The sequence below is a fragment of the Melanaphis sacchari genome, unplaced genomic scaffold (assembly GCF_002803265.2).
Source record: "Melanaphis sacchari strain LSU unplaced genomic scaffold, SCAv2.0 Contig45_pilon_pilon, whole genome shotgun sequence".
Lineage (NCBI taxonomy): Eukaryota > Metazoa > Arthropoda > Insecta > Hemiptera > Aphididae > Melanaphis > Melanaphis sacchari.
The window spans coordinates 236,330-254,418 of record NW_020271303.1 but is presented as its reverse complement, the minus strand read 5'-3'; the positions used below and the strand labels follow the sequence as shown (position 1 = coordinate 254,418).

Below are 18,089 nucleotides of genomic sequence, written 5' to 3'. Positions count from 1 at the left end.
AGTAGTAGTAGTAGTAGTAGTAGTAGTAGTAGTAGTAGTAGTAGTAGAAGTAGTAGTATTAGTAAGTATTGGTGGTAGTAATATAGTTGTAGTTGTGAAGACAAATAGTGGTGGGAGTATTTTACTGTGTACGTGATATAGTGAAACGTAACAGCAACAGAGTGACTTTAGCTCGGATATAATTGAAGTACTTCGTTCTGCCGAAAATCTGTCGTTTAGAAAACATATTTTTTTTCGAAAATACTAGGACATAGAGATAACAAAAATATATTTGTTTTATCCTTTGTTTATTCTTTTATGTACACACATTTAGAGTACCGAGTGTCTGCTACACTTCTTTGCGAGTTAACAGATAAAAGTAAATACTTGAACAGTTATTATAATTTATATTATAAACACTTTTAGAGTATTATTATTTTTAAATTCAAACAAATTAAAATACTAACCAAAAATAAAATTTGTCGTTATACTCGTCGTTTTTTTTTTTTTACCACATTAATGGACAAAAAATAAATTGCATTTAACTTTAAGACGTTGAATATTTTGTTCTAAAAATGTTATTGTTTATATATTTTTTTTTTCTTAAGAGAGTTAAAATGAAACTCTGGTGAAATTATTTGAAAATTCACGTCTAAAAAGTGTACTGATGTTTTAATAATTGATATGCTTTCTAATTGTATAAGAATAAAAACTTTAAAATTTTTATAAGTTAAAACCTTCTTTCAAACCATTTATTCTATATGAAACAAAAGTTTTCTTTCATTTTTTAATTTTATTTTTATAATCGTTTATTAGGAAATAGTTACTTAACATTTGAACCACTGATCAAATATCTAAATAAAGTACTATTGAATTATATTTAATAATTTTTGTTTGTGTGTATTATATTGTTTTAACTATATAAATTTTACTGTTAAATTAGTTGTTAGTTATATTTGTAATTACTATTGGCGATGTAGTTTCGGAAGAGTATTTCTCAAAATATTATCTTATTAAAATACTAAAATATGTTTAATTTACCTTTCTTGACGATTCCTTATTTATTTAAATTATATCCAATTGAATATATCAAAGTAATTAATAGTTATCTTACGACAATAAAAAACAATTGTGCATTCGTCGTTCTTTAATAAATCAACATTCATCATTTAATTGGAAAAATAAAACAATTTTATTTTACCTGTCAAGTAGTTGACAAGTAACGAGTTTGTTATCAATGTGTATGAAATAAAAATATTTTAGAGGAACGGTTGGACGTGAGAGGAAAATAAATACAATTATTAATTATTACGAATTAGTCTAGTTTTACCCCAGTGAGTCATTTTATTTTACTGTTCCCAGCGGCCGTCAGTCTGATTTCCGATTTGGACAGGTCTTTTTTTTTTTTTAATTTATATTTATTTTTAATTTTTTTTTTTTGAGCGTGGTGAAAATACAAAAGCAAATGAGGTAGGTTTAAAAATTCCAATTAAATTAACTTTTGTTAAAATTAAATTCGAGGCAAAAAATAGTTTAAATATGAGTGGTTATTTTTAATCCTTCATTATTCAGTCCGGTATCATCAATCAATTTAAATTCTGTAATAATTACCAATTATGTTTTTATTCATATATAAGAAGGTTAAAAATAAAAATGCTAGTTTAAAAGAGTCACTCTCTATTCTATTACTGCGATTGAATAAAAAGTAAATTAAATTTATTTTGATATGAAAAAGCTATATAATTATTAGTTAAAGAAAATCTTGCTTTTATCTACTAACATTATCAAAAAATGTTTTATATTTTACTTAACGATACTTATTCACCTTTATTTAGGGTTGCCATAATTTTATCAAGCAAAACCGGGACAGACTATAGAAAAATAGTAAATAAATTTAGAAATAAATATTATTGAGTTCTATTAGCCATTGAGTATGTTTTAAAAAAACGACACAATAGGTTATAGTGTTATAACTTATACACTTTATTACTATAACAAATTAACAATGTAAACTTTTTTTTTTAAATGCATTGTTTAATAATATTTAACAATATTAAATTTATATATTATAATTATAAAATAACGACACTTTTTATTTATTTGCTTGTACTTGGGCCGGGGTTCTTGGTGCCATAATAACGAATAAAATAATAAAAACGAACAATCTAGGCTACGACCTACGTTCTACTGTTATAAAAGTCATTAGTCTGTCTCTGTATCACCCGTATATCGATTATCGATAAAATATAAAAATAAAACATGCAAACAGTAAACTGCACAGTCGTGCACACGACTTGTTTGTTGTCCTCGAATATTCCCGATATTATTTTATATTTAGCCTATGGATTTATCAATTATTAACAAATTTAATTTTTTTCTTAAACCGGGACATATAGGCGTCCTGAAAACATTTTTCGGGACACCGGGACACAAAGTCGAAAACCGGTGACAGTCCCAGTTTTCCGGGACGTATGGCAACCCTACCTTTATTATACATAATTGGGTTTAATTTTCTTTACATTAATAATTTGTACGCTGTTTCATTGATCAGTTTAAAAAAAATAAAATTAAAATATGATGTATTATTTAATGATTTTTGAAATTTTTATTAATTTTACCAAGTTTATCATCTATGAATAATCGTATCCATATAACATAATAATAAATAGTTAAATTTTCAATTTCTAATGAGCTAATAAATTATTTTAATATTTTACACACTTATATAATATATTATTCATAAAAATTATTATAGTTATCGTTGTATAATTTCCCTTATAATATAAATAACTGAAATTATTTACCGTCATCTTCTTTAATATTAATATTGATCAATCATTCGTATATAGGTTTATGTAAAACTACCCAAATACACTTTTAAAATTAGATATGATTAAATTTTTGTTAGACTAATATTATGGGCACCATGGCTGTATTAAATTTTCTAACTTATATGCGAATTTGACAAATACTTGCAGTAAAGTTTTTATTCAATTTTAACGACCTCAGACGATCATTCTAAACATAACTTAGTTGATCAACAGGTGCGCGCGTGTGTCCTGAAATATGTTGATATTAATCTCAACGATAGGCTATATTGATCTGAGAGATGAAAAAATTTTAATAATTTAATTACTTACTGGAATTTGTGAGAATTACCCAAGCGTTTCTATTTCCTTTCAAGAATGTGAAATAAACACACAGCGTCATTTAAAAATCTCTTTTAAAATGTTTTCCATTAAACATTTACATCAAAATAAACATGTTTTATTTTTACTTAAAAACTTTAAACTAGAGATAATGGCGTTCAGTGTATTCCTTACCAAATCCAAACTTTTATAAAACGTGTATAACGAAGGAAAGATAAGTAAAAAAAAAAATTCTTTATACTGTATCGGTGTACTGCAATTTATTGCTTATTACTGAGATCGAATAAGAGAAATTTATGGTAGTCGTGCCTTCGGGTGAAATGACATAGATTAATAATTGAATGAATGAATTTACTTTTCTATATACGTATAGTTTTATACTATCGTTTGCCAGCTATAAGAATATTAAATAAATAATTCTCACTGCAGGTAGGTATATCAAAAATCAGCAATAGGTCTCTTGAATAAAGTCGATAGAATATTCATGCGACGAATATCTTAGTCTTATCCTTTTACACGATATACAGTCGTACCACATACTCAATAGTCGAATTTCTAAAGGAAATCCCTTGTTTGATTTTTTTTAATCATTACCCGAACATGTGTTATATATATATTTTGTTCTTTTGATCTATTTAGGGTTTATATCGTCGTTGCCGTCTTTTAGGTTGGTATCAAATTTCAGCATACCATAGTTGCAGCAGATCCATTTTTTTATTTGTGTTTCGTCGATTTCATATTGTTTAATAGTAGTTACTTTTAGGTGTGTTTCTTCGTACTATAGTAATATATAAAATAAGAAAGGAACTTTCAAAATAGCATGCTATTATTATATAAAAACAATTGATATTTTTTTTAAACAAATTTAATTTTAAACGCTAGATATATGCTGGAACACACCGATTATTAATTAATAAGTATTATCATTTGGTATAGTATATGAATATTTTATAACTTGTATTTAAGCGTATAATGTAACTTTTATATTTACATTTGAATACATATTATTAGATAATTTCAAGTGGTATAAATAGCTTATTATTATTTATTTATTCATAAAGAAAATATGTTATAAATATATTGATGTACGTATTTACATATAATAAAAACACACGTACTGGGGGTGCATTTAAAGTCATTTAGATTTCTGAAGATGTTTTTCGTATGTATCAAATTAATAAAATAATTATATTTTTGTTGTTCAAAAGACACGTAAAAGTATTATTAACTACCAATATATTGTTTAACTGTCATCTGTATATTTTCTCATAATATTTTTTATATACATAATCACTATTTTGTTTTAAGAGTTGTGTGTACTAAATCGATATATCAATATTATGATGTACTTGCAGTTGATAGACATTAAAACTTTTCGTTTTATTATTATTTATTTATTTTATTATGTTTTACAACGTTATCAAGGGTGGGAAATATTGTCCCTGGACTCCGATAGATTGTTTGCATTTACTCGTAACGTTTCTTTATTACACCAAACAACTATTAATTTCCCCGCTGCTTTATCGAAACTTCTTACTTTTAATTAATTCTGACACGTCTCAGTTTTTTTTTTTTTTTTTAATTATATATTTATTCATGAAAAAGTGAAAAATAACCGTTTCACCGTTGGTATAAATATTTATAAAGGGACGGACAATAGGATTTTGATTGATGTCAAGCGGTTGGAAAACAGACATGGGATCCTAGTGTAATAAGACTACTGTATAAAGAATACACTTGCCGAATCTGGGAATTATTTTAGCAATTTAAATTAGGCACCTTTTTCTCCCATAAATATAACCCTATCTTTTTCGTTGAATATAACAAACATTAAAAACCACGTAATATAGTGTATACTTTATTGAAAAAAGTACTTAGAGCTCTTTACCTTTACAAAGAACATTTAAAAGCTTCTCTTGCCAAATACGCTGTCCTTGAAGGTCCCTGTGATCTTGTAAACACTTAAGGTATTAAAAATGTAAAGCGTTTAAGTCGGATAATTTTCCGGTTTCTGTTGGTTCGGGGATATTGCACGTGATCTTCCTAATGTTTACAGGCGCCAACTTCTCCGCATTTTCATTTATTCAATACTTGACACGTAAGTATATTACAGTGCAATAAATAACCTTTGTTATTTGTCAACACGAGTGAAAAACGAAAAATATTTCAAACATAAATATTCATGTCACACTGAGATAGAAAAAAAGTATCAAGTCGAAAGTCTTGTATTCATTTCTACTGTTTCAGTAAAAAAAAAACTACTATGAATAACCCAAAGGTTAAGAGAAAAAAAGTTATCTAACGAATTTATGTTACTTCGAATATGTCGGCCAGAGATATATAGCTTAAGTGACCCAAAGAAGTTTGTTTAGAGAACTATCAAAAATTCGAAGTTTTTGTAACCCCAGAGAAGGAATACAGTAATAATAATAATAATAATAATAATAATAATAATAATATTACGGTGATATAACTATATAATATATATATACACTTTACTATATACATACTTTCGCTAAGGACGAGTAAGTTGACAAAATACGGAGAATGAATGTTTAAACTATCTCGCAGATGCCTTGAATGTCCAAAATGTCATTTCCGTGGTCGGTCCTTTTTTTGTGGAGAGGGGGGGATGTGCATTTTTAAAGCGTTATTAGACCACGGACGACTTCATTGTTTTAAAATAGCTTGGATTAAAAAAGAAAAAAAAGGGAGTTATTATATAGCTTAGATGTCCTATGTCACGTAAAATGGTTTAATATGAATCTAAATTTGTTATGCCGTTTCAGTAAATGAGGGACAACATGAAAAGTTTTTGAATCTCAAAGGTTCGTAATTTTAGAATATCCCGGCTAAGTCTTGTTAAAACTTGTTCAAAATAGTTTTCATTGTATTACAATTATTTAATTTAGGTCTTTGTTGTATGTATATTTTCTGTGGCTTTTATATTTTTATGTTTAAAATTCATCGTTGGAAATTACCAACGTTTTCAGTCATATTTCGTATTAAATTTAAATAGAGAAAAAAAAATGTAAAAAGTATTATTTGCTTGATTTACATTTATTCAATAAGTTTTGTCCATCAAATGTTTGACAAATTAAATCTCCGAGCATATAAACGCATAATCCTCGGATTTTTCAAATCACAGTAAACTATATTTACATTTCACAATAAAGAGTTAAATTTATTATACAGTTATAATGAACAAAAAATAATTCAAATCCATTGAAAGGATGAGTTTTAATCGTATTAAAATAGTAATATGTTGACATAAATATTATGTTTGTACGAAATGTAAATAACTATTTTCAATGATTTATGATGTAAACTATTATTATATAATTCAGGTTTTCGTATATTTTTTAGTTCATAAACGTACATCGTATAACGAAAATTATCAAAAAAATTATTATACTTTAATATATTTGTGTAGATGACCGAGTACTATATACAATATACATATTAAATCGTAATTAAATTTTTGCCGACATCCGTGACGGAAAGACAACAATATTGTAATTGCACGCGAGTACCTAAACAAACACATAGGGATAACGCGAACAGGTGGCTTGTAGTAAATGTATATATATATATAAATATAGACTGGAATTTATTATAAATATGCACCAATTTTATTGTAATCTATATATATATATTATTAATCATAAATAGTTAATATTCATTCAATATATATTTTTTATATCTATTTTTATATAAAAATTTAATAAAATTTAAAAAATACTTTTATACTATTAATACTCTTATGAATAAAATAATCAAATCAATTAAAATAAATTAAAAACTGTGTAATAAACATAAAAATACACCATTTTTGTAAAATATTTAAAATTTTAGTTTTTCGAAAAAATTTTTATCAATATTGCTTTTTTGTCGTAAATAATTAAGCATTTATAGTCGGAAAATAAAATAATTTCAAATTTAACTAAGGTATTCAACTTATTAAATAACTCTACTTATTACTAACAGTAAATAATTTGAAATATGCAAATGTTGTATACGTATAAATAATTAAGACAAAATACGCATTTTTCAAACATTTTAGTACGACTCTGGCACATACGTAAAATAAAATTTGGTCCATGATGAAATTAGTTTGATTTAGAACGCCGGTATTTCTAACCATATAGTTGATTGAGTATATTTGATTATGTTTATTGAACATTATATAGACTGAAGACTGAACATACAAATTGAATTTCAGTTACTTAAAACTCGTATGTTAATGCAAAACAGTCGTACGAGGAAATCCATCACGAATTCGGAAATCTGTATCGGCATCATCTTGTGTGTCGTATAGAAATTCCATTCATTGTATACTATTTGTATTTGTTTTTTATTTATTCTCTTTTTTGTGTCCACAGAACCTCCGACGCTAACAGTGAAGCCGAGACCGCAACAAGCAAAGAGCAATGGCGTGGCATCTTTTTACTGTGGCGCGCGCGGTGACCCTCGACCGACCATCTACTGGCGAAAGAACTCCAAAAAGGTGTCGACGTCGCTGAGTCGGTACGAGATCGTTGACAAAATAGTTGGTGACAGTGAGACCGGTTCGGTGTTGCGAATCGAACCAACTCGAGCGCCCCGCGACAACGCGGTCTACGAGTGTTTCGCGGAGAATGGTGTGGGTGACGCGGTTAGCGCAAACGCCAAGCTCGAAGTATACGATGGTGAGTAGACTACATACTGTATTAATAGTTAACAAAGTTTGGATTTGTAAGGCGACTCTCTACAGTAGTCAGTAGTGAGGGCAATAGCGTTTCCAGAATTTTTCTGATACCATTTTAAATGATTGTTGATTTTAAATTATAGTTAATAGCATCACACATTATAACAAAAACTACATTACAACATTTTTATATTAAAATTGATGATGAACATATAGGTACTATTATAGATACTATATAAATAAAAATAAGCATGTTTATAAATATATTTTTTTAAAGATATTGAAAGGAAAGCAATAATATTATGTAACAGTGTTGGTTTTATACTTAAAATACAATATTATTGTATAAATCAATATACCTAGCCTGAAAAAATAATAGTTCTTGGAGGGATATTTTTCACCCTTATAACCCACAAATAATTACGTCACTGGATAATATTGTGCGTACGACATGTTACGTCTCGGCAGACCGAACTCTTCTGTATAACCACGCGTATTTGAAAACCACGGTCGTTGGTCTGCAAGGCGGCGCCGTGCGATGTATGGAAAAGAAATAATGTTTTTCCACTCCGCCACCAGTCTCCGTGTTTGTTATTCCTTTACTCTACCGACATCCATTCGTAGAGGGTTTGCCAAGTGTTTGTTCGCTTAACCACTCCTCTCCCTTCCCATACACACCTATTCCTCACCCACCCCTCAGACTATGGTTATTCGTACGCCGCTTCTGGCGTGAAACTGGAGCCGTCGTGCTACATTGCCGCCGGTCGTCTACTGCTCTCTCGTCCCGTCCGTGCCAGAGCTGCCGTGCCGCGAACACATTTCCTATTCGAAGTTAATCATGTAGAAGTTTACAATAATATAAAATTCCCTTTTACTCGATTTGTCGGAAGCGCACTATTTCTGCGTCAAAAAACGCATTCCCTACACCCAACGACGGCAGCCGCGTGTATTTATTTATTATCTTGTGTAACGTCAACGGCAACGTTCTTCTGTATGGAATGCGTATGATTTCGTTTCTTTTCATTTTCATTTTTGGTCCGCTTGATAATATCAAATAACCCTCTTGCCTCCACCTTACAACCGATTCGTTTAAATGATTCGTCATCGGGGTTTATGGGACGACGGTACATTATTTGTGTTATGTTTGCCCACACCTACCTATACACAACGCCGGTGACACTTAGAAACCTGCACGCTATACACCCCGAGGCTACAGCCACTCTATCTGTATATATAGCCAACTCCTATATACCACTACCTACTCTGGTCTTCGGTTCATCGTGAAACATCCTTTAAGACCCGTCCAGGCGTTCAATTGAATTTTGATCGCCAAACAGCCGAAGATAGCTACATCTATACAATTTTCGATTCTGCCGTCTAACTGCAGGGTCTATCTGTTACGGTTCGTATACGTTCATTATTAACGCGTTTGCCCTACAGGGCTTTGTTCCGAATTCACAATCCACTCAAAAGTTGCAGCTAGTCGCCGCTGCCGATAGCTTTATAATAATAAATTCATAGTTTATTCACTCCTTATCCTCTGGTGATATGGTTGTGGAGTTACGCTTTGTCATCTATTTACAACATGGATGTCCCACAAACGCCCAAAGGGATTATTGTATATCCAAATACTATTTTGTGCGTATCTTCACTGTTTGCAATATTATTATTATAATTAATTAATATGGAACATTCCAGTAGGTACTATATTAATTAATATGTTTCTTGTCTAAATGTTATAGTCGACCGTCCCGCCGTTAGAATTATAATATTTAGTATAATTAAGTTGGTATATTTTTATAAAACGTAAAATCAAGATTTTGTATTATTTGTGACTTTTGAAAAACCTTGGTAATTGACGAAAAATATTCTTTTTTTCTATCACATTTCATTTTAAAGAATTTTATTTTAGTAACAATTGTTCAATTAATTAATTTTGTTGCATATTTTGGCGTCATAGTTGAAGTATGTATAACTATATCTTATTTAAGTGAAATATGTTTAAATACCTTTAAATTAATATTTTAATATGTATACATGTAATAGAATTTTTTAGTATTGTTTTTAATTTTAAACAGTTGTTAGTTAACTAAAATAATTGACATTATGATTATTGCTAATCATATATATGAATATGAAGCATAAACATTGGTTCTAACCATTTATATTAAATAACTACTTTGTTTGTATAACAATTATAAGAATAATGAGTGATTTATCATTTTGACGTCCAATGATATCTAATTAATAGGACGTGATTATGAGTACGAAAATAACCGAGGCATTTATATATAGAAAAATTATGTTTGTAATATATTGTTTGTATAAATAACTAATCATATTTTATTTTGGGATATAATATTTTTGCGATATTTAAAGAATCTGTTATAAGAATTTAGTGATAAGCGAATGACGGTTGGGAACAGTAGGTAAAAAGGTCGAAATGTAATAAAATTACGCGTAATGAACATGACCTGTTAAATTTATGAAAATTCCAGGAAAACATTAAAAAAAAAAATACGAAAATACTAATGTATATATCAATAAATATCTTTGTTGAGTAAACGATGCTTATTGATACTTGAGTAGTTATGAAATGAAAAAAAAATGTGTGTATACCTCTTAAGCTAAGAATGTTCAATAATTATTCAATTAGGTGATGCGAATTGCTTCTCTTCGTACGTACATCAACCTAAGTATAATAATATTATTTAGGTACTCTATGTCATTATATTATGTGACTTTATACGTTAAATTCTAAATAATAAATGCGTTGAAATGTCTGAAGAACTTGTGAATAATATGCTTAGGGGATTGGATGTAGTTGTGGTTCATACCACAACGCGCCGCATTCGGCTCGCAATCGTCGGAAAATGGGTTATGCATTTCGTTGTATCAGAAGTTCAAGGCTCACCATATATATATATATATTACAGTATTAAACTGTTTAATTAACTCAAAAAATCTCTCTTAATAAAAAAAAAAAAATTCTGAAATATATATAATGAGTAATTTTATACATGTTATATTATTTTACCAATAAGGACAATATAATATTCTATTTATCCTTAAATCATTAATTTGATTGACGAATCTCTATAGGGATCGTTCGTTAGTTGTCACGTATATATGCTATGAAAACGGTTTATATCGAATTCTATTATATTATGTTGATATTTTCCAAGAATTAAGTTGTAATATAATATGATGGTATTATGAACTATTATATCAACTGCACAGTATTGAGCATAATAATACAACCAAAACATAATTATTTTCGACATAAAATCAATGTTAAGTTTATAAACGTAATATACGTATATACATTTTAAAATAACGACTACAAGCCCCTTACTTAGTCTTATATTAGTATACATATGTTAATGTGATAAGATTTTATATTCACTTATATACGTACATATTATAATTTATGAATCATTCACGAAGTAATTATTAAATGATTACCGGTTTCTATTCTTTACGTACTGTTAAAGACTAGAGTAAAATTGTTGAATTAATAAGCTGTAAAATTATGAGAACGTGAAAGTCGTGAAATTTCAATAGGTTTAAACGCATTTATAATTATATATATGCATTTAAAAAAAATTGAAATAATTTGGAATTAAGTAAACATAGTTCGGTATATTTAAATCGAAATCATTTATCCAAATTTAATCAAATGAAATGTGGCGATGAACTTTTTCTTTTTGTAGTTAAATGTAATACCTATAAATCTTTATATAATTTTTATAACATTCTAAAAATAACAATGAGCAATTATTATTTTTTTGCATTACAAATAACCAGGATAATTTAACTAAAATTATATTGACCATAAACCTTATTCCCAATAGTAATCATAGATGTGCACGAGGGGGTCGATTGAGGCTTGTGGGAACATTTTTTTTTTTAATTATTTATTCTTTCGGACAATTATTGCTACATCATAAAAAATTCCGCTATTAATGATCACATAAAATTCAATGAATAAAATAAATTATAAATTTAAACATCAAAATATAAACGTAGTACATTAAAAACTGTATTTGGCGGACCCTGAATAAAACGTATAACTAATCAATATGGAATTTTTCCATGTTCTCGGGATATTCCTATAGTTTTATATAAACGTTTAACCTCAATAAAACTTAACTTAATCTAACGCAGAAACTGGACGGTTTTGTAGGTTCAGTGCAAGTAAAAACCTTATAAAAGCGGGAAATGTGACACGCGTCATGTTACATTGATATGAATATGTAGGTACATCGTAAAACGATAATCAAGTTAAAACTGCACTACATTTATTAGTTAGGTAATTTGTATTTTTTGGTTATCGTATCTGCGATACAAACTTATCCCATATATATAATGTATAGCTGTGAAACTGTTATGCACCAACAGTCTTACACTGAACGGTTTGCTTGTATATACTAAGCGATGTCCATTCAAATATATATAATATTAGAAAAATAGCAACAATTTTTTCGTTTTAGTCAATAAAGCGGAAAACTACTTAAAGCCGGAATGTTTGATTGGTCCCATGATATTCCGCATTAGACAGTTTTCACTGTACTAGTTTTCCTTTTTTTTTAATTCGACAATTGTTAATGTATTTATAGGGTTATTATTGCTTTGTTGCATAACCTACGTGCAATTTTAATTTAAATAAATATGCTAGTGGCTTTTGTCAAAAGCAATGAGAATGAAGTTGTTGTGTTAAGAACTTTTAAAACTTAATTTAATTTTTTATTATGTCTTGTGCTTAGAAGTTCCATTGTGCTACTACGATAGATCATTGTAATAATAGTAGCTATCAATTTATTAATGATCAATATGTAATTAATTATATTTTGTATTTTCTTTTCTTTGTGTTATTTATTTATTATAAAATTTAATATAGGTAGTAAGAATAAAAATATTTTATGACCTATAAAATGTATTTATTTTTCTGTATTATTTTATCAACAATATTAACAAATAAATGTATGAGATACCTATTCATTAATTTGTTTTTGCTAAATGCGTTTCGGTCTCAATAATTTTTAAAGAGGCTTCCTAACCTCTTTTCGGCTAAACGTAGTGGAAGACCGTATCATTTTTGGACGCATGTTGTTGACTTTTAGAGTGTGGAAACTTTTTTTTCTTCTGTACAGTCGACCAGACGAATTTTGTTTTGGTAGTGGGACGGGCAAAGAAAAAGTTACCGGCCATTAAAGGTGTATAACAACAAATCACATTAAAACCGACCAGATGCGACCTCGGTGTGAAAAGAATGGTGGAGCGGGTGTAAAAATGGCGAAGAAAATGAAAATTAATGGGAGAAAGTTAAAAGACCGCGGCGACGACCTAGCGGTAATTTTTCCCGTTCGGCTACAGGGAGAAAAACTTGCGTGGAGATGACGCCGCTTTTTTCCCATTCCCTTCATTTTTGGTGGTTTACTGTTATTATAAAGTTTATACGCCCGAGGGTTGATTGATACTGTATGTGCGGCGCGCGCGATTAGGGAGGTGACGCGCTCGTTTATCACACCAGAAGCCAAAACCGACGCTAATGTCAATTAATTCACTAATTCTTCCTTTTACTTTTTTTCCCATGTTTCTATATTTACTCTTTAGTTGTAAAGGAGAATTGATATTACTAGGTACATATTTTTATATATTGTATGATAAACTTAGGAGTGTAGTATTTAAATTATAATTTTATCAGTTTATAAAGTAGTGATTTTCATATAGAGAAATAAATATTCGCCTAAATAACTTAACAAAGTTGCAATTAATTGGTTACGACTGTGATGTAGATGAAACCGATAATAATGTAATAAAATAATTTAATTATCATAATCATTAATTAAAAAGTGTATACTTTTTTTTACAAATTTATTTTATGAAATTAGTGGAATTTGTATCACCCATTATAAAATCTCAAACTACATATGTCTGTAAATAAATAAACAAATAAATAAATAACATTTTTTCTTTCTTGAATAAAGCGTTAATCGATGATTTTTGTTTGATTTATAATTATCACGTATTCTTGTTTTTCTTGCTTTTTACTATTATATAGAACGATAAAGTTACAATATATGTTCTACTTTTCTCGTCATATATATAATAACATATTTATGTTATATATTGTTCAGTTATTAAGTTATTCTGAAATTTAATTAATTATTCATTCTATTTAAGATTTAATATAAAATATAAATTAGTGCACAATTCATTTATTTTTAAATATCTTTTTATAATTTATATATAAATTAATTCCTTTAAACATTTAATATTATTAATTTTTTTGAAATTACTACTTAATAGATATCTTAAGTTGTATCATTTTTTTCAGTTATCATCAATTATTATTATTATTATTATTATTATTATTATTATTATTATTATTATTATTAATTAAATTTGTTATTATCATTTTATTTTTCAAACTAAAAGATAAGTAAGGACACTGGTTTATTTTTAGTTGGCTTATTTTTGTCAATTATTTTTAAGTTTTTATAAAAGTATTTAAGGATTAAATAATTTTAATTTTCAAGTTTATTGAGAATTTAATTTTAGTATAATTAAATAAAATATTGAAATAAAAATACATGAATATAATTTGAATTATCTGATGCCTTATAAAAAAAATATGAAAATTAGATTTGTAAAGTGTTTTAAAATATTTTGATTGATGCCCTAGTATTTTTCGTACTGCATATTTATGTGTTAATTACTTTTAAAATGTCGCAGTTTACAATATCAATATTTCTTTAAATGAATTTATTCTTGCTGATTATTTTATAATTATTTATGATCTTCTTAACTTAAGTTTTTTTTTTCGTATAATATTCGGGATCTATTTTTTTCTACTAAAGTCGTTTACTGATAAATACTATATTATGTATTATATTGGACTGACCTACTAAAAGACTATATCTTACCGTTGTGCTAGTATATCCGTATAAACCTAAAATTTCCGGAATATATCGCCTTCAGGGTCGAGAATTATATACGACTTATCAACCGCAGGTAAACCTAGAGTTTTTTTCCCTTTAAGAGACAACAAGGCCTTCTCTTTTTATATTGTTTTTCTCTGCGGGAAAAATAAATAATATGTTTTTCCTTCGAAGATTAAATATAAAGACGATGGAATATATAACTTGAAAAAAATGAATCAGATATACTTGAAAAATGCTTTAAGTGCGTCCTCGTAAGGCAGAAAAATATTCACCGAAACTACTTTCGCGTGTTTGTTTTTTACATACTGTTGTCGTTTGTGTATTGTACACAATTTGATAATAATAATAATAATAATAATAATAATAACTCTGATTTTAAATTAATCCCTCCTCCCTTCTATTCCTTCTCTTGACCTTTTTCCTATGACCCGTCTTGTATTTCACTAATGTAATCATAAAACAGAGACTGTTACGACCCAATTTGTTGTTACTGTTAAAAAGTTCACTGTTGCCCGGTAAATAGAAGTAGTGGAGCATATGATGGAAGGGAATAAAAGAGGGTGAGGTTGTGCGTGTCTGGACTTTTAGACACGACATATATACGTTTCGACAGTCTTGCTCGATGTTAGAGTTTGAGAAAATAACAAAAACATCAGAGGGTTATGATTAAACTCGAAAGGTTTAATCCCATCATAATGCATAAGTTAATTTAATAATTATATAAAAAAAAAATTATTCATTACCTATCGTGAATCAATTAATTTGATTTATAGGTGGTTTGCGTAGTTTTATTAATGAAGCTTGTTAGTTATAAAAATAAATAGTCAATAAGTATTTAATATAATTTTATTAGTTCCTCAAATTTTAAAGTGGTTCAATATTCCATATATATTACAGATTATTGCAATATATTTTCTAAATTTTTTTTTACATGAATGGTAACTAATTAACTGAATATTATGATAAATAGAGAGTGAATAATAGTAGATTTATAAAATTGTTGTTGGATTTAAAGAGTTTTCACAATGATTCGCATTTTTTAAGTAGTTTTATTATCTATTGTCTCGTTTTTTTATGTCAATTATTTAATTAATTAATTTTTTTTTTTTTTTTTAATATGGATGAAAATACTAAAATTATATCCTTCAAAATTTCAATTGAAAATTATTAGTCTAAAAAATAAATTATAATTTAATTTAGAAGCCACTAAATTTTCTAAAAAGTATATAAAGATTGACTTCCTAATTGTACCAATATTCTTTTTTATACCTTTTCAACCGTTTACGATTAGTCTTATTTTATACTAAATTATAATAATTATGGAAGTGAACGTCATTGGTATTACTTATAAATATGTAATTAGTATTAATATTTTTAAGCTAACTAATTAAAATTTGTTTAATGTTTATAGTATCTTCTTATGAATTAAAAATCATTGAAAAATTAAAATTTTTTTTCCTACATAGTTTTGACGTACCTATTAGTTTTATAATTTTATCTTTAATAAAAATACTAACAAGTTAAGAGGCTAAATAAACTCTAGTGTTGTTATTGTTAAATTGAAAAATATCCATTTATTTAAATTTACAATTAAATTATATTTTAAATTCAATTACATAAATAAGTGTATTTAAGAGCATAATGATTACTAAGTGTTTATTATGATAGTAAGAACATCATTTAAGCTTCTCCAGTTTTGTCATTAATCGTTTTTCATTTTTAAATTTAAATGACACTAATTATTTTATGTAAATGTATAAGAACTAGTTTTATGACACGTCTACTTCTGTATCTCAGTGTTTTTCAATTCTTACTCGATTCTTTATTGAAGTATAACTTAAATGTGTTAGGTCGACCTATTTCTAGAGTACTACTCTTCCCCTAGATTAGAAGGTGGTTGGTAAACGATTTTAGGTTAAGGCTGTCGGGTGACGAGGACTGCTGAACTCAATTTAGTTAATACCGAAATAGGATTACGTCAAAATTCAACATCGACTGCTGTTGTTGTATATACACAATCTGATGCTGGTTTATATGTAGATTCCCGAGTGAGTAAGGCATATGTGTATAGTGGTAGCAAGCTTTTGTTTTAACCACCGTAAGCCTCCTTTGCGATACATGTGGAACTTCCTATATATAACATTATATATCCCATTATTGGCCTTCGTGTGATCCCAGCTGCATGCTGGCGCATCTTCCTTTTTCTGTTTATCTGAATTGTTATCGATGCCTTGTCCTCTACTTGCAACTTTATTATAATGGCCAATGTATTATAACCAAGTCCCTATGTGTCCGTCAATCAATGTGTGTGCATGTATATATAAATATATGTACATGAGTATTTTACATTTTTTGCGCTTGTCATGATCAAATTGTAAAATTCTAGAAAGCTTTTAACATTTATTCAAAATAAATTAACAATGTACAACTGTTAATTGTGCTTATATGTTTTAGAACGAGTAACTTAAAATTTAAATTTATTTCTCATATTCTTAACTTATTGATTGTCATTTTGAAACATAATTATTTTTTAAATCGTAAAATTGTGTATTTAACTCGATTGTTGAATTAATCTTAACTTATAGTTATTTATATTAGGTAATAATACTAAAAACAAATAACTGTTTTCCAAGTATGATTTTTAATTTATTGATTTTATGTTTATTTTATGCCTGTTTAAATTTTTTTTATAAAATGTTTTTAAATGCTTTATCTTTAAAAATGAATTTATCAAAGTATAATGTTATTTCAAATAGTTTATTTTTTATGATTATCGTTTTTATTTTATATAGACATTATTTTGTAGGGGGTTTTTCTATTGACTGATATTTTTCATGTTTATATTTGAATAATATTAAGATGATGCATTTAATATTATTTATTGCCGTTTTTGGTTTAAATTTCTAGTTTAATTATGATATATTAATACCTAATTAATTGTCGAGGAGTTGAAAACTGATATGTTTATTGCAGCTATAGTTTTCTGAAATACGTCTTAAAACCATAGTTTTAATTACCACTTCAGACTTGTAATACGATATAACTATAAATATAGGTTAGTAAATTATTACTTTCTTAAATTATGTTAAAGGTTCAAAAATAATCATATTTATTAAAACGTTTTAGTTTTTGAGTAATGTTATTGCACTTTTTATTTTTGATAATTATTTTAAATTTGTAACGCTTAAAATGATTATTATTGTTCTCGAATATTTTTATTTTTAACGATGGCCACATTGTTTTACTTTATCAATTTATTATACATTATAAATATGTACACACACATATATATATATATATATATATATATATATATATATATATATA

General features: G+C 27.3%; 1 protein-coding gene across 8 annotated transcripts in view; it reads left to right on the top strand.

Annotated features, from left to right (window-relative positions):
• The window catches only part of LOC112598096 (tyrosine-protein phosphatase Lar), a 158,633-nt gene that overhangs the window by 62,566 nt on the left and 77,978 nt on the right, over positions 1 to 18,089 (top strand). For 7 of the 8 annotated variants that reach the window (XM_025344432.1, XM_025344438.1, XM_025344437.1 and 4 more), the window contains 2 exons: positions 5,185 to 5,226; positions 7,511 to 7,816. In XM_025344432.1, the coding sequence (XP_025200217.1) occupies positions 5,185 to 5,226; positions 7,511 to 7,816 (348 nt within the window). The remainder of the gene's footprint in view (positions 1 to 5,184; positions 5,227 to 7,510; positions 7,817 to 18,089) is intronic. The other variant, XM_025344439.1, reaches the window with a different exon arrangement.